This window comes from Protomyctophum bolini (assembly GCF_963924005.1).
Source record: "Protomyctophum bolini genome assembly, chromosome: 21".
Classification (NCBI taxonomy): Eukaryota; Metazoa; Chordata; class Actinopteri; order Myctophiformes; family Myctophidae; genus Protomyctophum; species Protomyctophum bolini.
The window spans coordinates 34,345,786-34,369,916 of record NC_137882.1 but is presented as its reverse complement, the minus strand read 5'-3'; the positions used below and the strand labels follow the sequence as shown (position 1 = coordinate 34,369,916).

The 24,131-nt window shown below is 44.7% G+C and overlaps 2 protein-coding genes across 2 annotated transcripts in view; both read right to left on the bottom strand.

Annotated features, from left to right (window-relative positions):
* The window catches only part of LOC308336503 (stonustoxin subunit beta-like), a gene marked incomplete at both ends in the record, with an annotated part of 4,642 nt that extends 3,950 nt beyond the window's left edge, over positions 1-692 (bottom strand). Inside the window, one exon of the mRNA XM_080793869.1 lies at positions 643-692. Within this exon, the coding sequence (XP_080649995.1) occupies positions 643-692 (50 nt within the window). The remainder of the gene's footprint in view (positions 1-642) is intronic.
* Positions 693-998: 306 nt separating this feature from the next.
* LOC308336574 (protein NLRC3-like) lies at positions 999-2,794 on the bottom strand (the record flags this gene model as incomplete). The annotated part of the gene is made up of 2 exons (XM_080793984.1): positions 999-1,179; positions 1,272-2,794. The coding sequence occupies 2 exons, from the start codon at positions 2,792-2,794 to the stop codon at positions 999-1,001; spliced, it is 1,704 nt and encodes a 567-aa protein (XP_080650110.1).
* Positions 2,795-24,131: the final 21,337 nt, after the last annotated feature.

Below are 24,131 nucleotides of genomic sequence, written 5' to 3'. Positions count from 1 at the left end.
TCTCACAGCCTCCTTCTGTCAGAGTTGAACTGACTAACTGTCTCTCTCACAGCCTCCTGCTGCCAGAGTTGAACTGACTAACTGTCTCTCTCACAGCCTGCTGCTGTCAGAGTTGAACTGACTAACTGTCTCTCTCACAGCCTCCTGCTGCCAGAGTTGAACTGACTAACTGTCTCTCTCACAGCCTCCTGCTGTCAGAGTTGAACTGACTAACTGTCTCTCAGACAGCCTCCTGCTGCCAGAGTTGAACTGACTGTCTCTCTCACAGCCTCCTGCTGTCAGAGTGGAACTGACTAACTGTTTCTCTCACAGCCTCCTGCTGCAGAGTTGAACTGACTAACTGTCTCTCTCACAGCCTCCTGCTGCCAGAGTTGAACTGACTAACTGTCTCTCACACAGCGTCCTGCTGCCAGAGTTGAACTGACTAACTGTTTCTCTCACAGCCTCCTGCTACCAGAGTTGAACTGACTAACTGTCTCTCACAGCCTCCTGCTGCCAGAGTTGAACTGACTAACTGTCTCTCACACAGCCTCCTGCTGCCAGAGTTGAACTGACTTAACTTATTTCTATCTGATGTCTGGTGTTTACACATGGTCTGATTAGACACTGCATGCGCACCCACACACACAGTCTCTCTCACACCTCAGAGTGTCCAGTCTGTAGCGTGGATCCTTCACAGCAGCAGAGAGCATCACTTCGCCTGATTCTCCTGGATGATTGAAGGTCAAGTTCAACTCTGTCAAATGGGAAGGGTTGGAGCGCAGAGCTGAGGTCAGAGAAGAACAGCCTTTCTCTGTGACCAGACATCCTGACAAACTGCACACACACGCACACACGCACGCACGCACGCACGCACACACACACACACACACACACACACACACACACACACACACACACACACACACACACAGAGAGAGAGAGGTTTCACTATGATACATTCTGTTCCATTGAATTTAGAATCACTTTGGGTTTTATTTAAACTCAGTTGAACACAGTTATACTGACTTGAGAGTCTCCAACATGCAGTGTGGACTCCCCAGTCCCTCAGCCAGAAGGTTGACTCCAGAGTCTTGAAGGTCATTATTGCTCAAGTCAACTTCTCTCAGACTAGAGCTGGAGCTGAGAGCTGATGATAACACCTGACAGCATCTCTCTGACAGGTTACAGCCACTCAGCCTGAAGAAACAATCGTAAAGCATTCATTAATTAGATCTGTTAAATAAAGATCATATAATATCTGAAATATCTCCAGTTATCAATGAACCTACAGAGCTTTATTGGAGGCTTTGAGCACGGGCAGCAGCCTCAGAAGAGCCTCCTCTGAAGCAGAGTATTTCTTCAGGTCAAACACGTCCAGCTCCTTTCCTGAAGACAGCAAAATGAAGACCAGAGCTGACCACTGAGCAGGAGAGAGCTGGTCTGTGGAGAGACGTCCTGACGTCAGGTACCGTTGGATGTCCTCCTCCAGAGAATGATCATTCAGCTCATTCAGACAGTGGAACAGATTGATGCTTCTCTCTGGACATGGATTCTCTGTGATCTTCTCCTTGATGTATTTGATGGTTTCGTGATTGGTCTGGAAGGTGTTTCCTTTCTGTATCAGCAGCCTTTGTAGGAGTTTCTGATTGGTGTCCATAGAGAGGCCCAGCAGGAAACGAAGGAACAAGTCCAGGTGTCCATTTGGACTCCTTAAGGCCTTGTCCACAGCACTTTGGTAGAGCTGATTTAACTTAGGTTTGCCACCGATTACTTTGGTCCAGATGGAGGTTGTTTGTGGTCCTGACAGCAGGTTGACACCATCCTGGACGAAGGACACAAAGACATGAAGAGCAGCCAGAAACTCCTGGACACTCAGATGGACGAAGCAGAACACGGTGTCCACGTGCAGCCCTCTCTCCCGTTTAAAGATCTGTGTAAACATTCCAGAGTACACAGAGGCCTCTCGGACATCAATGCCACACTCTCTCAGGTCTGCTTCATAGAAGATCAGTTGTCCTTTCTCTAGCTGCATGAACGCCAGTTTTCCCAAAGCCAGAATGACCTTGGTGTTCTCTGGAGTCTTGTCAGAATGTGTCTGAGCTCCGTCGTGATATTTCACACTCTTCTGTCGGAACAGAACCAGCAGGAAGTGGAGGTACATCTCAGTCAGGTACTTTGGCAACGATCCTTTCACGCCTGTCTTCAACAGGAACTCCAGAACTGTGGCGGTGATCCAACAGAAGACCGGGATGTAACACATGCTGTGGAGGCTTTTGGATTTCTTGACATGGGAGACGATTGGGCGTGCCTTCTCCTCATCCCCGAATCTCTTGACGAAGTACTCGTCCTTCTGCGGATCGGTGAATCCTCTCACCTCTGTCACCCTGTCAACGTAAGCGGCTGGGATCTGATTGGCTGCTGCAGGTCGTGTGGTTATCCAGATGCGAGCAGAGGGAAGCAGGTCGCCTCTGATGAGGTTTGTCAGCAACACGTCCACCGAGGTTGGCGTGGTGACTTCGGTTACAATCTCAGCGTTCTGGAAGTCCAGAGGAAACCTCAGTTCATCCAAGCCATCGAGGATGAACATGACTTTGAACTCCTTCAAGCTGCAGACGAGTGGTTTCATGATCCCACCAAAGAAATGCTGAAGGAGTTCCACCAAGCTGTACTTCTCTTCCTTCATCAGGTTCAGCTCTCGGAAAGTGAGTGGAAACAAGAAGTGGACCTCCTGGTTGGCTCTGCCTTCTGCCCAGTCCAGAGCGTACTTCTGAGCTAACACCGTTTTACCGATGCCGGCCACGCCGTTTGTCATCACCGTTTTGATTGGTTCATCGTGTCCAGGTAAGGGTTTGTACATGTCTTCACAGCTGACTGGCGTCTCATTGGCTGGTTTCCTGGAAGCTGCTTCAATGAGTCTGACTTCATGTTTATTGACGTCTCCACTGCCTCCCTCTGTGATGTAGAGCTCTGTAAAGATCTGCTTCAGACGGGTTCCGGTTCCATTTTCAGCGATCCACTCAGACACATTCTGACACTTCTTCTTCAGATAAGACTTGAGTTGTCGTCGACTGACAGGAGCAAGAGTTTCTACATGACCAAAGAACGGAAGACACCAATTAGTAAATATGTTAACGTTAACGAGACCTCCAGAAGACACCAGTCAGTAAATATGTTAACGTTAACGAGACCTCCAGAAGACACCAGTCAGTAAATATGTTAACGTTAACGAGACCTCCAGAAGACACCAGTCAGTAACGTTAACGAGACCTCCAGAAGACACCAGTCAGTAAATAGGTTAACGTTAACGAGACCTCCAGAAGACACCAGTCAGTAAATATGTTAACGTTAACGAGACCTCCAGAAGACACCAGTCAGTAAATATGTTAACGTTAACGAGACCTCCAGAAGACACCAGTCAGTAAATATGTTAACATTAACGAGACCTCCAGAAGACACCAGTCAGTAAATAATATGTTAACATTAAAGAGACCTCCAGAAGACACCAGTCAGTAAATATGTTAACATTAAAGAGACCTCCAGAAGACACCAGTCAGTAAATATGTTAACGTTAACGAGACCTCCAGAAGACACCAGTCAGTAAGTATGTTAACATTAACGAGACCTCCAGAAGACACCAGTCAGTAAATATGTTAACGTTAACGAGACCTCCAGAAGACACCAGTCAGTAAATATGTTAACGTTAGCGAGACCTCCAGATAGTAATAAAAACTAATGGCCATTAGAAGATCTTTATTAACACTAGAGACTAAATACTAAATACTTAATTAAAGACTTTCTTACTGATCTCCATCATATACATAGTCTTTCTTACTCATCATCAGGAGGTCAGCCATCTCGTCCATCTTCAGACTCCTCAGGAGGGTCAGTGTGATCTTCAGAGCTCCCTCTGTGAAGCTTCTCCTCTCCTCCTCCCCCTCCTCCCCCTGACTCTCTAATAATTCTGCAGGGTAATCTGTTGTCAGAACCTTCCGGAACCTCTTCATCTCTTTCTTCACGCGTTTTACGAGTTTCTGTTCAAGCAGCTGAAACACATAATAATTAATACAGTTTAAACTCAACAATATTGGATTGATTGATTGATTGATTGATTGGGGCAGACCAAGGACCAGGTGTGTTGATTATATCTCCATGCTGGCCATGGAACGCCTCAGGATCCTCCAGTATGAAGTGAATAATGTTGGCCTGGGAAAGGGAAGTCTGGAGCTCTCTGCTGGAACCGTTACCCCCACGACCCGAGTCTAGATAAGCGGAAGAGGATGGATGGATGGATGGATTGATGGATGGAAGGATTGGATGGATGGATGGAAGAATTGGATGGGTGGATGGATGGATGGTGGATGTTTTCCCAAGGCTCCATCCTATCTGGAAGTCAAAGCAGTCCAGCCTAAGAACAAAGGTCTGACTGTACAACAGCAACGCAGAATCAGTGCTGCTGTACGGCTCGGAATGCTGGCGAGTGACAGAACTGGACATGAAAAAGTTCAATGGCTTCCACAATGGAGGCCTCCGTCAGACCTGCTGCATCTTCTGGCCTGAGAAGACCTCAGTAGGGGAAAGAAGTCAAGGCCGACCCACTGAGATGGACCCCCGTAGGGGAAAGAAGTCAAGGTCGACCCACTGAGAAGACCTCAGTAGGGAAAGAAGTGATCCAGCAATCCCAGAGTTGGTGTTGGCTAGACCTCTCTCTGGCAGCAACTACATTGTAAAATCCTCTTCATAAGACTGGCTCAGAGAACAATGGAAACTCATTGTAAGTAAAAAAAAAAGACCCCACTTCACTTCAGGAAATGTCAACTCACCAGCTGGCTGCACACCTGAAACCAATCCTAGTACTAGTTGTTAACTTGTGTTGCCCTCTATTGTACACTTTACGACAGTTCTATATAGTTTCCTTTACGGCAACACACACTAGGATTCAGCCGGTGTACGGAAAATAAAGTGATCTACAACTGTATAAACATCGTGTTTATTAAGACCTGATCAACATTGGTAGCAGAGGATAGTTTGAAGATGGCTGCAAACTACAGAGTACCGCCGAAGTTTGACGAAACCAGGCCGTATGAAGGTTGGAAAAATGAAGTCAACATATGTGACCAGTGCCAGTGATTTAAACCACAAGTCGGCAGTAATGAAACTTAATGAAACTTGTAATGTTAAAGAATGTTTTTATTCCATCAGAAAGTCGTTTTAGTGTCATTAAGTCGTTGTAATTACGTTGCAAAAATGTCTCTATAATGAAAGATTATTTTCCGTATTTTGGGGGTGTGAACATTCCTGCACGTATTTACATAGAGCTGTTTCGATTGGCCATACGGTTACACACCGGCATTCCGACGCATCGCCATTCCGATCATTGACTTCTATTGATCGGAATGGCGGGGTTTCTCCCCTTTGGTTAAGACCCCGCCACTCCGACGATTAAACACATCGCTATTCCGAACCCTATTGATCGGAATGGCGGGGTTTCTCCACTTTGGGAAAGACCCCGCCACTCCGACCCCCCCCCCCCCCCCCCGCCTCCGATACGTACATCAATCCAGCCCCCCCACCACCCCACTCCGTGCATGTGCGTGGGGAGGCGGCCTTTTTTCCGTACGGTCGAGATGTCTGTCTGACGGACAGACTCTATCTCTATTATTATTATTATTATTATTATTATTATTATTATTATTATTATTATACTGATGACAGAGTATGATTGCCGGACAGCGAGTCTTCTTCAATGATCGATAAGATATTATATAGCCTGCATGCTGCGTAACCTCAAAGCAGTCACGTAGGCCTACGTGTTGCCCTGCAGTGGGAATATTAAAACGCAATAATATAATGCTTGTCACATATATTTTATTATAAACATTGTCATCATCATCATCATCATTGTTGTCATCATATTATTATTATTTGTATTATTAGTTGTTGTTATATAGGCCTAGGCTATGATTCTTGTTATTGTTGTTATTTTCAATCTTCCTTGTGAATAGGCTACTATAATCCAATATTTTCATGTTATCTTACTTGTGAGTAGTAGGCCTATCTAATGCGCAGCCTTAAGCCTATCTTCCACACCCAAAAGGAGTGCGAACCCGGAGTGCGAACCCGGTCTCTCTTTTAGGACTGATTCTAATGGAAAAAAGGAGGACACGATTTGAACTCTCTCTCACTCTAACAGATCACAGACACGCACTGCCCAGCTCGCTTTAAAGCCCATGACTAGAGAGAGACTTATTGCATAGCCCACTGGTAGAATAGTGAAGTGCATCGCTCCTTTGCAGGACTTGTCGACAACCATACAAACGCTTATATATCCACCCATGGTGCAGACCACAAGACGTGAATGTAGCTGCATTCTGCAATGCATTATACGGCATAACTTTGCGCGGCGGCGCATACTAAAAAAAAAAGCTAACATTTAAATCTGTACGGCCTATATGTGTCGATAGCTTGTAAATCTGTTATTTTTTCCAGCATGTTAACTTAAAACATTGAAATGTGCTGGCTTGTAGAGGGTACTGTATGAATAAGCAAAATCCGTTACTTAGTAGGAACGAACAAACCAACAGCCATGCAGCTTAAAGCTGCTCAGAGAGGAATCTCAACATAAGTGGATTTCATAATGTGCAGTATAGGCCTACATGTGTCATAATAATTAGTAAATCAGTGTACACAATCTGAAGAAAACCTGGAGACTGACATTCAGTATAGGTTAATAAAGATCAAATATATGGACTGTACAGTGCAGTACACATCGCTGATACACCTTTAGGCTTATGCTGCATAATATAACAAAGGCCTACAGCAGGGATACTCAAATAGATTTACCTGTGGGCCACATTACAAAAATGGCAAGGGGCCAGGGGCCAGTAGATAAAATTACGACATTAATGATACTTGATAACTTCTCTCTTTCAATTGCTTTATTTTCGCAAAATGTATCAAAGTACAATGTGCATGCACACAATATGTAAATAAATAAATGTGTTGCATTTTCTTGCATAAACACAAAGAGCTGTTTCCATAACTGCACAAATTATTGCACATAACATGAGTAGCTGTTATAATAACATAACATGAGTAGCTCTTTGCCTGCCTGTCTGTCTGTCTGTCTGTCTGTCCATGAGTAGTTATTTGTCTGTCTGTCAATGAGTAGCTGTCTTACTGTCTGCCTGTCTATGAGTAGCTGTCTGCCTGCCTGTCTATGAGTAGCTGTCTGTCTGCCTGCCTGTCCAATTGTCCATGAGTAGCTGTCTGTCTGCCTGTCTGAGTAGCTGTCTGCCTGCCTGCCTAATTGTCCATGAGTAGCTGTCTGTCTGCCTGTCTATGAGTAGATGTCTGCCTGCCTGCCTAATTGTCCATGAGTAGCTGTCTGTCTGCCTGTCTATGAGTAGCTGTCTGCCTTCCTGCCTGTCCAATTGTCCATGAGTAGCTGTCTGTCTGTGAGTAGCTGTCTGCCTGCCTGCCCAATTGTCTATGAGTAGCTGTCTGTCTGTCTATGAGTAGCTGTCTGCCTTCCTGCCTATGTCCATTTGTCCATGAGTAGCTGTCTGTCTGTCTATGAGTAGCTGTCTGCCTTCCTGCCTGTCCAATTGTCCATGAGTAGCTGTCTGCCTGCCTGTCCAATTCTCCATGAGTAGCTGTCTGTCTGCCTGTCTATGAGTAGCTGTCTGACTGCCTGCCTGTCAAATTCTCCATGAGTAGCTGTCTGTCTGCCTGTCTATGAGTAGCTGTCTGCCTGCCTGCCAGCCAGCAAGTTGGTTAACAGAAAATAAATTGTTATGGCTGAGTAAAATAAAATACAATAAACACAATTTGCCTGAAAATAGATTACCCAGCTATGACCTTTTTCATGAAAAAAAATGAGTAGTGATATGGCTGACTGAGTAAAATAAAACAATCTACCTGAAAATAGATAGCTATAAGTGAAGAGCAATTTCCGCAATTACCATTTCCGCAATTTCCATTTCCGCAATTTCCATTTCCGAAATTTCTGAATTTTCCATTTCCGCAATTTCCGCAATTACCATTTCCGCAATTTCCGCAATTTCCATTTCCGCATTTCCGCAATTTCCATTTCCACCATTTCCGCAATTTCCGCAATTACAATTTCCGCAATTTCCATTTCCGCAATTTCTGCAATTTCCATTTCCAACTATTAATGGCAGCTGGGTTTCATCATTCAAATAAAATAGAATTCTGTCCGTTTAGCTATAAAATTATGTCAGGGAATAGGGATACACAGTATATGTCTTTCATTTGCATTGCATCTCCCCCCCCCCCCCAAGCTTTTATTTTCGTTCGAGTAATAGTACAACTCTAATAGTATTACTTATAATAATGTAATTAAAGATAACTTCATTCAGATTTATTTATTTTTATTTCATTTTCCAGATTTTTTTTTCTTCTTTTTTTTAGATTTTCATTGGTGGGCCAGTCATAATGGTCCCGCGGGCCTGATGTGGCCCGCAGGCCTGAGGTTGAGTATCACTGGCCTACAGTGTGGCACATATAGGACTTCACAGAGCGCTTCCACTTTTCACCGTCTTTGGTCATCTTTTTCTTTGTTTCCCTTCTGGTGCGCAAGTCAAATACTATAGGCCTACCTATGTTGCAATGACGTGGTGACTTGGGCACATAATTGAAGACACACACACAGTCACACACGCAACAGATATGTCCAGCATGTAATTATGCATACAAGTTCAGTTTTGCTAAGAAGCAAAGAATTACAGCCAGTTCAGATTTTTTATATGTGTATGAGACAACATTAAACGATAGAGCCTACACTGTTCAAAAATTGACATGCAGCCTACAGTGGGAATATATGAAATTAAGTGGGCTGTCCTATCAAAGTATCAATCATAGAAGAAGGCACTTTCCCGGAATTATTCAGCTTCTCGCTCTCTCGCTGTGCGCAAGGCAGCCTCCCTTTACATAATTACATTCCTCACCGGTTCCGGAAAAAAACGGAATCTCTCTATTCCAGATGGCAGACAAAGCAAGAATAAGTAATAACAGGCGAGACAGATGTAAATCATGTATAAGTTTATTTGTATTTAATAAAAGGATAGAAATATGACCTGTATTAAAAAAAAAAAACTTTTGACTTTGACACACACACGACACGCACACATGTAGCCTACGCACGAGCAAATGGAGTGAACGCCCGGAGGGTGCGGGTGTCCTGCAGGGATGCCTGGACTCATTATAGCCTACGTATGCAGTCAATTATTATTATTTTCTCTCTCGTGCGCTGTCATGTCACATGTCATCCTGACCGTGCCGTTTGCTTTCATGGACAGATGAACAGCCGAGACAGATCTTTATTTAATGTAATAAATGGTCGGATTAATAGGCCTATGCTTCGACAAAGGTGAGAATTGGCACGCGCGAGCGCACACACACGTGCGCCTTTCCCTGTGCGTTGGCGGTGTTTAAATTCCGGAGGGGGGGGGGTGATTGTGTAGCCTACGTTTCGGACGCCGTTTCGGAGGGTGGGGTGCTTGGTGGGGGCTGGGGGAGGCGGGGTTGTGTGTTGGGTCGGAATGGGGGTGCGTCGGAATGGGGGTGCGTCGGAATGGGGGTGTGTCGAAATGGGGGGGAGTCGGAACGGCGATGCGTCGGAATGCCGCTCTGTTCCCTGGCCATACCTATGTATTGTTCTCCAGTTTCACGTAGCCGATCACCGCCCATAAGTAGCAACGTGTTCAGGCTGTCAGTAAACACAACATCATTCTTGTTGTTTGTTTGTGATCATGGCTAGTAACTTTGAATTGGAACGCTTGCTTAACGCTTTAAATGGACAGGCACAAGACGATCTCCTGGGAACATTTATTTCTGATTTCATACACGCTGGCAGTGACCCGGGTTCAGAGCTCACGGATGAATCGGACACTGATGATGAAGACCATGGCGTTGTTTTCGATCAGCGACCGACCAGCAGAAATGGAGAAAATAATAAACTTTGATTGCGGGTGTCATAAAAGATCAAAAGAGAACGTAGAACAGCCGCATTCGTCTTGCAGTAAACAACTCGATCCAGACATGATCTGGGAGACCCGAACAGACATGGCAGCTTTGACAAAGGACCAGAAAGACCTTGTTATTTTGGCGATTATAAAGACTTGTATGAACGACTCCGAAATGACTCAATCCACGAAGAAAGTCAACGCGAAGCGAAAGTTCAACAGATCCACATACATGGTGAACGCCATCGTGGTGTGTCGAGCTACCTTTTGCTTCATCTATGGGTGAGTTTCATTATCATCTTGTATATATTCAGGATCTAGTCTCTGAAATCAGTCTGTTTATGAGTTTATGAGTTTGTTTTAAGTAAGACTGATACATGATGCAGTAGCGTTTTAATTTGCAGTGTGTTGTTAGCGTTAGCGCTGTTTATAACAACATCCGGTATAGAGCGGATACGGAAACGTTTGTGTGCGTGTATGTATGTTTATGTTTAAGTGGGTGGGCTCTAGACCGGATCCAAGCGCTGAACAGTAAATAGAGTCCAGGCATACTAACGTTGTTAGTTAGTAACCCAGCGTTTGTGTTGTTTTTGTTCAGGATCAGCAGCACCCTTCTAAATGCAATTAAGCGACACTACAAGGAGAATGGTATCACTCCACGGCAGAGGAAAAAGACTCCCAGAACGAACAAGAAGTTTCTGACTAAAGAGGACATCACATTGGTGTTGACATTCATAACAAACTATGCAGAGGTCCATGCCATATCTTTGCCTGGTCGACATCCTGGACACAAGGATTACAGCCTGAAGTTGTTGCCAAGTAATGTGACCAAAGCATCAGTCTGGCGTCTCTACAAGGCTGCAATGGAAGATGGTAGGTTATTGTTTTGAAAAAATAAAAAAGAGTGAGCTTGTAGATCAGCTATTGTTGAAATATTTTTTCTTGATGTATTATTTATTTAATTATTTTTTAATAGGCCTATAGGATGTATGTACAGTTGTACACAGCTTTTTAATTAAGTCTCTCTTTCTGATTAAGTGGTGTATAGGATGTATGTACACAGCCCATTTTAATTAAGTCTCTCTTTCTCTCTATTGCAGGGAAACGAGTTGTTGGACTGAGCTGCTTCCGAAGGTTGTGGAAGGCGATTATCCCTCAGGTAACAAGCGTCAAACCCAGGACCGATCTGTGCTGGCAGTGCTACAAAGACAACTACCAGCTGAGCCGAAGTGTCAACATAAGCGACGAGAAGAGGGCAGAAAAGCATCAGGAGCAAATCGATCACCTGGCACGTGTTCATAGAGAGCGTCAGTTGTACCAGGAGATGTCAGCTGCCAGTAAGAAGATCTGTGCGGATGAGGAGCTGTCTCTAGGCCCCTCCAGACATGCAAGCAGGGACATCACAATGCACTACAGCTTTGATTTCGCACAACAGGTAAGAATGATTCTCATCCTCACTATTTAGTGATGGCTAAAAGCTCTGAGGAGAAGGGAGTGAACCTCTCCCAGCTTGTCGGACATGAAGATGGGACAGTGCTTGTTGAAGGCTTCGACTGGCAAAAACACCTGACTCCCTACTTCCGCAAACTCCCACAGATAAAGAGCTACCAGCACTTCCGTTTTGACACCACGAAGCCTGGTGTTGTCATGGCCCAAAAACACTGTGACTCAAAAGTAGTGGAGTTTCAGCTGCTCAAAGATCCCAAGGTCTTACCCCCAGTACATGGTCTTCCAGTACAACCCCCACCTGGACTGGACACAGCCCGTCAGGAATATCTTTTTAAAGAACTCAGAAAGTTCTGTCGTGATGATGCACAAGACACAACGTGCCCCAAACCAAAGTCCACAGCACCAAAGAAGACTGTCCGAGTGTAACATTTATAAACTGCCTAGCTTTTAAACTTTATGTATTTAGGGAAAGTGCAATTTGAAACTGTATATATTTCTAGTCCACAGACAAAGTGGGATTTTAAACTTTATGTATTTAGTCCCAGGCAAAGTGCAATTTTAAACCTTTATACTTTTTAGTCCCAGGGAAAGTGCAATTTGAAACTGTATATATTTCTAGTCCACAGACAAAGTGAGATTTTAAACTTTATGTATTTAGTCCCAGGCAAAGTGCAATTTTAAACCTTTATACTTTTTAGTCCCAGGGGAAGTGCAAATTTAAACTGTATATTTATTTAGTCACAGGGAAAGTGCAATGTTAAACTGTTCTCTCTAGGTCGTCCTCAGACGAGCCCTCCATCGTCGTCTCCAGTCATCTCGGTTCTCCATACATCCGGCCAGTTCGTTGGTACTTTGCACTCCTGCATCGCTCTTGAGTATATCCACGTATGTTAGCACGGGGCGTCCTCGTGATCGATGGCCGTGTGTTGGTTCCCAGAGCACCAGTTTGCTGGCTGGCAGTTCTTGATGTCTTTGGCAGTGTCCTGCTAGTCTCATTCTCCTGGCTGCTATTTTCTGGCTCACCCTCGGTAGTCCCTCATACAGAGTCATGTTAGTGACATGTACAGTCTTGCTGATGTTAAGTACTGCACGCAGCATTCTGGTGTAGCACCCGTCAAGGGACTTCTCCAGGGTTGGCTTCAGGGTCCAGCATTCACTGCCGTATAGGAGAACAGACTCCACTGTTGCGTAGAAGAAGCTCAGTTTGATTTGTCGGGGGAGATTGGAGTTCCAAACACTGTTCATGCCATTCAGGGACCTCCATGCAAGTGCCTTCCTCACTTTCAGATCTTGCTCGGTTGAGTTGACCCATGAGCCGAGGTACTTAAAGTCCTTGACTTCCTTCAGCACCGTGCCTCCTGCTGTTGTGAGAGGTGGATGTTCCGGTGAGATGTTGTAGGTGATAACCTCAGTTTTCTTGGCATTTAGCCTAAGGCCAACTTTGGCACACTCCAGCTCCACACTGTTCAGGAGTTCCTGAGCTTGTTCCACGCTGTCGGAGAGCAGGCCGATGTCATCCGCATAGTCCAGATCTGTCAGGACTACCTTGGGATGTCGTCTTGACCTCCTTGGGGTTAGGGTGAAGCCAAGATCCTGCTCTCGTCCACTGATAGCTTTCCTGAGCGCATAGTCCAGGACTATGATGAAGAGGAAAGGGGCTAGGGTATCCCCCTGCATTACCCCGGCCCGGATATCAAACTCCTCACTGTTACCATCTGGGGTCACCACCTTGGCCCTTGTTCTCGCATACATGGACTCTATTGCCCGGAGCAAGTTGGGAGGGACACCGTAGGCCTTAAGGATCTTCACCATTGTGCCTCTGTGAATCGAGTCAAACGCCTTTTTGAAGTCGATGAAGCAGAGTACAGCAGTCAAGTTATCCTTCCTCACCCCCTCAATCATTCTCCTCAGTGCCAAGATCTGTGCTACGGTAGTTCTCCTCTCTCTGAAGCCATTTTGGTTCTCTCTCAGGAGAGGGTCGATGGCATGCCGTATCCTGTTTAGTATCATTCTGTTGTAAATCTTTTTGTAAATCTTAAACTGTTAGTTGTATTTTATTCTTATGCCACTCTTATTTGTCATTGTCACAGTATGCAAATTCAAGTATGTGAAAATAAACAAACTAATTCTAATTCCCATCTCTATTTATTCTTATTCTAAGAGCCCACTTTGTTTTACTAAGTGTCCACTCAAGTCATTCTGTGCAGTTGACAGCTAAGTGGGGGGAGTGGTTAGTGAATGGGGGGAGTGTTTATGCAAGTATCTAGGCGTGGAGACAAGTATCTATTGTCACACCCATTCCTGGGCTCAGAGATGCTAAATACTTTGAAATCTTAGAATGGCAAATTATGTACTTTGGTGTTTACAGTTCAACAAATTTCAAATGGTCATATCTTCTTCATTTCCCCCCCAATTTCAATGAGCAATACATCATATGAAAGGTTACAGTGTGCAGTTTCATAATATGTAAAGAACTGAAAAATGAAAAATGCCCCCTTGTATATTAAACCACTGGCACTGGTCACATATGGTCGCGAGTTACCGAAGACAGGTTGTCTATTGAAGTACTGTCACCTCATAGACACATAGGGGTCGATTAACCACTTCCAATAATATGACATATAAGATTTATAATTTTAAGCATGTTAAGAAGCGCTTTCGACACCCCGTGGAGTGCGCAAAACGGCCTTGAATTAGTCATGGGAGTGTTTAAGGCGTGTTTGAGAGTTACCCAATCAATCATGTCTGTACTATTTTCTTTACCAGTCAGCTGATGTCACATACGGAATGCGCATTTTGGGGATCGTTATATTACATTTCTTCAGGCTGGCACCATAGAAGACATGACATATGACTTTGTCACATTTGGGTTAATTATTCCTATTGCACTGCATGCTGTCACCTTTATGCCTCAAAATAATTTGTTTCTATTGAGAAACACCAGTAAAATTATATTTTAATTTAAATTATAATTATATTGTATTTTAAATGAGTAATGAGTTGAATGCGTGGTGCGTAATGCTGTGGATGGTATATGGTCTTTGCTCGTAGCATTTTATTGAAGAAGACTTGAATCGAGTGTGATACAGCGTATTAAAGCAAACTTCCCAAGGATTATGGAGATGGTTTTTTTAAGGTTGAGAAATGAAAGAATTATGGCCGTTTCTAATCTCAACATTTCACAATTCAGTTCAGGGGGATCACCACCCACCAGGCAAACCAGGCATACTTGAAAAACATAAAAGCATGATTTTTACAAATACTGTACACTTTTTGGAAAACGTTATTCCTCCTTATACTATAATAATAATACCTGATGATCATGTTTTAGGGTGGAAAACAATCGTGGCACATCTTTACAATGGGAGTATATATATATATATATATATATATATATATATATATGTGTGTGTGTGTGTTTTTTTACAAAGCGCTGTTATGTTTGACATTTGTATCTTTTATCATTTTTATCTGTGCACCCTGCAGTCCAGAGATTAAATACTTCTGGAAGTGATTTTATTTTTAAGTGATTCCAGCTGGATAAAATGCTTTGGTTGACACAAGGCCTACTTGTCTCTATTGTGATCAACTCATTATGTATTCATTTCATGTGCAGATGAAGTAAAGCTGTTGTTGTACATTGACATACCTTAAATATGGAGTCCAGATCTGTTTGATGTTCCTGAGCTGACTGACCACTGGAACCCTGCTGCTGGTCACTGTGGAAACACACACACACACACACACACACGTACGCACACGCACAATGTTTAAACAACTTATATGTATACTACTGAATATCTGTTTTGTTTTTTGTGTCGTCCAAAAATGCGTCTCTGACAAATGTACGAGAGAACGAGTGTAGCAAATAAATACAGGTTGGGGGTTTTAACAGTCACTGAACCAGTGTAGCAGAGGAACTAAATACAGGTTGGGGTTTTAACAGTCACTGAACCAGTGTAGCAGGGGAACTAAATACAGGTTGGGGGTTTTACAGTCACTGAACCAGTGTAGCAGGGGAACTAAATACAGGTTGGGGGTTTTACAGTCACTGAACCAGTGTAGCAGAGGAACTAAATACAGGTTGGGGTTTTAACAGTCACTGAACCAGCAGAGGAACTAAATACAGGTTGGGGGTTTTAACAGTCACTGAACCAGCAGAGGAACTAAATACAGGTTGGGGGTTTTAACAGTCACTGAACCAGTGTAGCAGAGGAACTAAATACAGGTTGGGGGTTTTAACAGTCACTGAACCAGTGTAGCAGAGGAACTAAATACAGGTTGGGGGTTTTAAAAGTCAGAGAACCAGTGCAGCAGAGGAACTAAATACAGGTTGGGGTTTTAACAGTCACTGAACCAGTGTAGCAGAGGAACTAAATACAGGTTGGGGTTTTAACAGTCACTGAACCAGTGTAGCAGGGGAACTAAATACAGGTTGGGGTTTTAACAGTCACTGAACCAGTGTAGCAGGGGAACTAAATACAGGTTGGGGTTTTAACAGTCACTGAACCAGTGTAGCAGGGGAACTAAATACAGGTTGGGGTTTTAACAGTCAGAGAACCAGTGCAGCAGAGGAACTAAATACAGGTTGGGGTTTTAACATTCTGGAGCGGTCAATAAAAGGCCTTGTCACGACCATGGTGGTCATTGTATGTGGTGTCCTTGTAACCGTTGACCATAAAAACATAATGATTCTGTATTATCATGTTTGGTTCAGGAGGTACGATGCTGTAAATCAATGATGGAGGAAAGGAACATGGCTGCCATCGCTCTGTGTCTTGACTTTATATTGATTTCAGGACAAAGTGAAAGACGGCACTGTTGTTTGACGTCATCGAGTTGAAACGACGCTGATTCGTCGGTTGGATTTCCAACCGAGTCTGAGATCTCCTTCAGGAGCGTCACCAGACCCTAATCGCCTGAACATACATTTTTAATGTGGCTAGCGATTCAGGGGCTGGAGCCAGGCTAATATCACGCTGGACCGGGGGAGATATTACACTGTTGAGGCCATCAGGCAGAGGCTCTGAGCCACTGCTACACTATAGCGCCACCATCAGGCTCTGAGCGACTCTGCTACACTATAGCGCCACCATCAGGCTCTGAGCCACTCTGCTACACTATAGCGCCACCATCAGGCTGTGAGCCACTCTGCTACACTATAGCGCCACCATCAGGCTGTGAGCCACTCTGCTACACTATAGCGCCACCATCAGGCTGTGAGCCACTCTGCTACACTATAGCGCCACCATCAGGCTGTGAGCCACTCTGCTACACTATAGCGCCACCATCAGGCTGTGAGCCACTCTGCTACACTATAGTGCCACCATCAGGCTGTGAGCCACTCTGCTACACTATAGTGCCACCATCAGGCTGTGAGCCACTCTGCTACACTATAGCGCCACCATCAGGCTGTGAGCCACTCTGCTACACTATAGCGCCACCATCAGGCTGTGAGCCACTCTGCTACACTATAGCGCCACCATCAGGCTGAGGCTCTGAGCCACTCTGTTACACTATAGCGCCACCATCAGGCAGAGGCTCTGAGCCACTCTGCTACACTATAGCGCCACCATCAGGCTGAGGCTCTGAGCCACTCTGCTACACTATAGCGCCACCATCAGGATGTGAGCCTCTCTGCTACACTATAGCGCCACCATCAGGCTGTGAGCCTCTCTGCTACACTATAGCGCCACCATCAGGCTGTGAGCCACTCTGCTACACTATAGCGCCACCATCAGGCTGTGAGCCACTCTGCTACACTATAGCGCCACCATCAGGCAGATGCTCTGAGAACTTCTTCTCCCCTCTTTTAATTTAAGATGCTGCACTAAATGTAGGAGAGACATTCTGACCTCTGATCAGTAGAGTCTAATAAAACTATATAATGTGTTGTTTTCAGATAGTTTTACACACTGACCTCTGATCAGCAGAGTGGTGTCCATCTTTGAAGTTAATCCAATCCTCCTTGGACCGGTCACTCTTCATGGAGACACAGCTGGGTACAGGAGACTCTGCTCTCTGATGATCAACCCTGACAGGAACATAAGGACAAGTTTAATGTTTAGAATGTTCACTGGAGGATTTTACACTTCTCTGAAATAAAAAGGCTAAAAATGGCCATAGCCGTCATCACAAATATGATGAGGTCAGCCTATTTGTGAACGTGTCTGGAAAGTGTGTGAACGTCTCTGGAAAGTGCTTCTTCTTACAATGTGAGTTAGATATTAAACTTTATTATGAGCTGTTTAAATATGTTCCGTATCAAAGTCTAACATCAGGTTGTTTTCAGGCCAATGCAACATGATGACAGAGACAGTACAGTTTACAATCTGTCTGTAAATGTGGGTGTGTCTGTGCGTGTGAGTGTTCGTTGGAGGGGAGGAGAGGTCCTATACGTTTATCTCGGGAGCCAACCGACTGAACAACTAAATATCAGCATAGTGGTCACTGGTCAGCCTTCTAGTTTGAAAGATGCAGTTTGACAGGATAGTATTAACATCCTTGACAATGATTTGAAACTACCGGCATATCCATATCATGTGTTGTTTGTTTTACAATTTACTTTTCTTTTGGCTTTTATTGATAGTTACAGTGAAGACAGACAGGAAAGAGGGAGAGAGAGAAGAGTTTGGGACGTGTGGAGTGTTGTCCCAGCGTCTTTACACACTGACCTCTGATCAGTAGACTGGTGTCCATCTTTGAAGTTAATCCAATCCTCCTTAGACTTGTCACTCTTCACGGAGACACAGCTCGGTACAGGAGACTCTGCTCTCAGATGATCAACCCTGAAACCATGACAACCATCATAAACATTATATTTATTCATCACCATGACAGCTGTTATGCTTTGTCCATGTACATATTGATGTCTGTTTAGTTGAACTTAGATACAGTGTTTATGTACTTTGATACGTGATATTACAGCTTGAATGTTGTTTATAGATATGAGGGTGTCAACAATGACTATGAACAAATACAAGACACAAAAACCCAAACAGCAAATGTACATGGGCAGCTATAATGAATATTCGCCACATTTCATAAGATGGATGTCATCATTACGTACTCTCCTTTGATCAAATAAAATGTGAGTTAGATATTAAACTTTATGATTCTATGAGCTGTTTAATCATGTTCCGTATCAAAGTCCAACAACATCAGGTTGCTTTCAGGCCAATGCAACATGACGACAGAGACAGTAGAGCAGGGGTTCTCAACCCGTGGGTCGCGACCACTCGAGGGGGTCCCGAGACATTGCCAAAGCATCTCCGGCCAAAAACGTTGTGAACCCCTGCATTAAAGGTCAGGTGGTTTCAGGTCACTTTGGACCCGATTCGCTCTTACTGTGAAATACTACCCGATTCGCTCTTACTGTGAAATACTCAACTGAGTGCTTGTGTAACACCCGGGATTCGAACTCTGGTCCCCTGCGTGAAGGTCCAACATCTAAACCACTAGACCAAAGGGATATCACTCTGGACTGGGGGAGATATTACACTGTTGAGGCCATCAGGCAGAGGCTCTGAGCCACTGCTACACTATAGCGCCACCATCAGGCTCTGAGCCACTCTGCTACACTATAGCGCCACCATCAGGCTCTGAGCCACTCTGCTACACTATAGCGTCACCATCAGGCTGTGAGCCACTCTGCTACACTATAGCGCCACCATCAGGCTGTGAGCCACTCTGCTACACTATAGCGCCACCATCAGGCTGTGAGCCACTCTGCTACACTATAGCGCCACCATCAGGCTGTGAGCCACTCTGCTACACTATAGCGCCACCATCAGGCTCTGAGCCACTCTGCTACACTATAGCGTCACCATCAGGCTGTGAGCCACTCTGCTACACTATAGCGCCACCATCAGGCTGTGAGCCACTCTGCTACACTATAGCGTCACCATCAGGCTGTGAGCCACTCTGCTACACTATAGCGCCACCATCAGGCTGTGAGCCACTCTGCTACACTATAGCGCCACCATCAGGCTGTGAGCCACTCTGCTACACTATAGCGTCACCATCAGGCTGTGAGCCACTCTGCTACACTATAGCGCCACCATCAGGCAGAGGCTCTGAGAACTTCTTCTCCTCTCTTTTAATTTAAGATGCTGCACTAAATGTAGGAGAGACATTCTGACCTCTGATCAGTAGAGTCTAATAAAACTATATAATGTTTTCTGATAGTTTTACACACTGACCTCTGATCAGCAGAGTGGTGTCCATCTTTGAAGTTAATCCAATCCTCCTTGGACCGGTCACTCTTCATGGAGACACAGCTGGGTACAGGAGACTCTGCTCTCTGATGATCAACCCTGACAGGAACATAAGGAACCGTTTAATGTTTAGAATGTTCACTGGAGGATTTTACACTTCTCTGAAATAAAAAGGCTAAAAATGGCCATAGCCGTCATCACAAATATGATGAGGTCAGCCTATTTGTGAACGTGTCTGGAAAGTGTGTGAACGTCTCTGGAAAGTGCTTCTTCTTACAATGTGAGTTAGATATTAAACTTTATTATGAGCTGTTTAAATATGTTCCGTATCAAAGTCTAACATCAGGTTGTTTTCAGGCCAATGCAACATGATGACAGAGACAGTACAGTTTACAATCTGTCTGTAAATGTGGGTGTGTCTGTGCGTGTGAGTGTTCGTTGGAGGGGAGGAGAGGTCCTATACGTTTATCTCGGGAGCCAACCGACTGAACAACTAAATATCAGCATAGTGGTCACTGGTCAGCCTTCTAGTTTGAAAGATGCAGTTTGACAGGATAGTATTAACATCCTTGACAATGATTTGAAACTACCGGCATATCCATATCATGTGTTGTTTGTTTTACAATTTACTTTTCTTTTGGCTTTTATTGATAGTTACAGTGAAGACAGACAGGAAAGAGGGAGAGAGAGAAGAGTTTGGGACGTGTGGAGTGTTGTCCCAGCGTCTTTACACACTGACCTCTGATCAGTAGACTGGTGTCCATCTTTGAAGTTAATCCAATCCTCCTTAGACTTGTCACTCTTCACGGAGACACAGCTCGGTACAGGAGACTCTGCTCTCAGATGATCAACCCTGAAACCATGACAACCATCATAAACATTATATTTATTCATCACCATGACAGCTGTTATGCTTTGTCCATGTACATATTGATGTCTGTTTAGTTGAACTTAGATACAGTGTTTATGTACTTTGATACGTGATATTACAGCTTGAATGTTGTTTATAGATATGAGGGTGTCAACAATGACTATGAACAAATACAAGACACAAAAACCCAAACAGCAAATGTACATGGGCAGCTATAATGAATATTCGCCACATTTCATAAGATGGATGTCATCATTACGTACTCTCCTTTGATCAAATAAAATGTGAGTTAGATATTAAACTTTATGATTCTATGAGCTGTTTAATCATGTTCCGTATCAAAGTCCAACAACATCAGGTTGCTTTCAGGCCAATGCAACATGACGACAGAGACAGTAGAGCAGGGGTTCTCAACCCGTGGGTCGCGACCACTCGAGGGGGTCCCGAGACATTGCCAAAGCATCTCCGGCCAAAAACGTTGTGAACCCCTGCATTAAAGGTCAGGTGGTTTCAGGTCACTTTGGACCCGATTCGCTCTTACTGTGAAATACTACCCGATTCGCTCTTACTGTGAAATACTCAACTGAGTGCTTGTGTAACACCCGGGATTCGAACTCTGGTCCCCTGCGTGAAGGTCCAACATCTAAACCACTAGACCAAAGGGATATCACTCTGGACTGGGGGAGATATTACACTGTTGAGGCCATCAGGCAGAGGCTCTGAGCCACTGCTACACTATAGCGCCACCATCAGGCTCTGAGCCACTCTGCTACACTATAGCGCCACCATCAGGCTCTGAGCCACTCTGCTACACTATAGCGTCACCATCAGGCTGTGAGCCACTCTGCTACACTATAGCGCCACCATCAGGCTGTGAGCCACTCTGCTACACTATAGCGCCACCATCAGGCTGTGAGCCACTCTGCTACACTATAGCGCCACCATCAGGCTGTGAGCCACTCTGCTACACTATAGCGCCACCATCAGGCTCTGAGCCACTCTGCTACACTATAGCGTCACCATCAGGCTGTGAGCCACTCTGCTACACTATAGCGCCACCATCAGGCTGTGAGCCACTCTGCTACACTATAGCGTCACCATCAGGCTGTGAGCCACTCTGCTACACTATAGCGCCACCATCAGGCTGTGAGCCACTCTGCTACACTATAGCGCCACCATCAGGCTGTGAGCCACTCTGCTACACTATAGCGTCACCATCAGGCTGTGAGCCACTCTGCTACACTATAGCGCCACCATCAGGCAGAGGCTCTGAGAACTTCTTCTCCTCTCTTTTAATTTAAGATGCTGCACTAAATGTAGGAGAGACATTCTGACCTCTGATCAGTAGAGTCTAATAAAACTATATAATGTTTTCTGATAGTTTTACACACTGACCTCTGATCAGCAGAGTGGTGTCCATCTTTGAAGTTAATCCAATCCTCCTTGGACCGGTCACTCTTCATGGAGACACAGCTGGGTACAGGAGACTCTGCTCTCTGATGATCAACCCTGACAGGAACATAAGGAACCGTTTAATGTTTAGAATGTTCACTGGAGGATTTTACACTTCTCTGAAATAAAAAGGCTAAAAATGGCCATAGCCGTCATCACAAATATGATGAGGTCAGCCTATTTGTGAACGTGTCTGGAAAGTGTGTGAACGTCTCTGGAAAGTGCTTCTTCTTACAATGTGAGTTAGATATTAAACTTTATTATGAGCTGTTTAAATATGTTCCGTATCAAAGTCTAACATCAGGTTGTTTTCAGGCCAATGCAACATGATGACAGAGACAGTACAGTTTACAATCTGTCTGTAAATGTGGGTGTGTCTGTGCGTGTGAGTGTTCGTTGGAGGGGAGGAGAGGTCCTATACGTTTATCTCGGGAGCCAACCGACTGAACAACTAAATATCAGCATAGTGGTCACTGGTCAGCCTTCTAGTTTGAAAGATGCAGTTTGACAGGATAGTATTAACATCCTTGACAATGATTTGAAACTACCGGCATATCCATATCATGTGTTGTTTGTTTTACAATTTACTTTTCTTTTGGCTTTTATTGATAGTTACAGTGAAGACAGACAGGAAAGAGGGAGAGAGAGAAGAGTTTGGGACGTGTGGAGCGTTGTCCCAGCGTCTTTACACACTGACCTCTGATCAGTAGACTGGTGTCCATCTTTGAAATTAATCCAATCCTCCTTAGACTTGTCACTCTTCACGGAGACACAGCTCGGTACAGGAGACTCTGCTCTCAGATGATCAACCCTGAAACCATGACAACCATCATAAACATTATATTTATTCATCACCATGACAGCTGTTATGCTTTGTCCATGTACATATTGATGTCTGTTTAGTTGAACTTAGATACAGTGTTTATGTACTTTGATACGTGATATTACAGCTTGAATGTTGTTTATAGATATGAGGGTGTCAACAATGACTATGAACAAATACAAGACACAAAAACCCAAACAGCAAATGTACATGGGCAGCTATAATGAATATTCGCCACATTTCATAAGATGGATGTCATCATTACGTACTCTCCTTTGATCAAATAAAATGTGAGTTAGATATTAAACTTTATGATTCTATGAGCTGTTTAATCATGTTCCGTATCAAAGTCCAACAACATCAGGTTGCTTTCAGGCCAATGCAACATGACGACAGAGACAGTAGAGCAGGGGTTCTCAACCCGTGGGTCGCGACCCCTCGAGGGGGTCCCGAGACATTGCCAAAGCATCTCCGGCCAAAAACGTTGTGAACCCCTGCATTAAAGGTCAGGTGGTTTCAGGTCACTTTGGACCCGATTCGCTCTTACTGTGAAATACTACCCGATTCGCTCTTACTGTGAAATACTCAACTGAGTGCTTGTGTAACACCCGGGATTCGAACTCTGGTCCCCTGCGTGAAGGTCCAACATCTAAACCACTAGACCAAAGGGATATCACTCTGGACTGGGGGAGATATTACACTGTTGAGGCCATCAGGCAGAGGCTCTGAGCCACTGCTACACTATAGCGCCACCATCAGGCTCTGAGCCACTCTGCTACACTATAGCGCCACCATCAGGCTCTGAGCCACTCTGCTACACTATAGCGTCACCATCAGGCTGTGAGCCACTCTGCTACACTATAGCGCCACCATCAGGCTGTGAGCCACTCTGCTACACTATAGCGCCACCATCAGGCTGTGAGCCACTCTGCTACACTATAGCGCCACCATCAGGCTGTGAGCCACTCTGCTACACTATAGCGCCACCATCAGGCTCTGAGCCACTCTGCTACACTATAGCGTCACCATCAGGCTGTGAGCCACTCTGCTACACTATAGCGCCACCATCAGGCTGTGAGCCACTCTGCTACACTATAGCGTCACCATCAGGCTGTGAGCCACTCTGCTACACTATAGCGCCACCATCAGGCTGTGAGCCACTCTGCTACACTATAGCGCCACCATCAGGCTGTGAGCCACTCTGCTACACTATAGCGTCACCATCAGGCTGTGAGCCACTCTGCTACACTATAGCGCCACCATCAGGCAGAGGCTCTGAGAACTTCTTCTCCTCTCTTTTAATTTAAGATGCTGCACTAAATGTAGGAGAGACATTCTGACCTCTGATCAGTAGA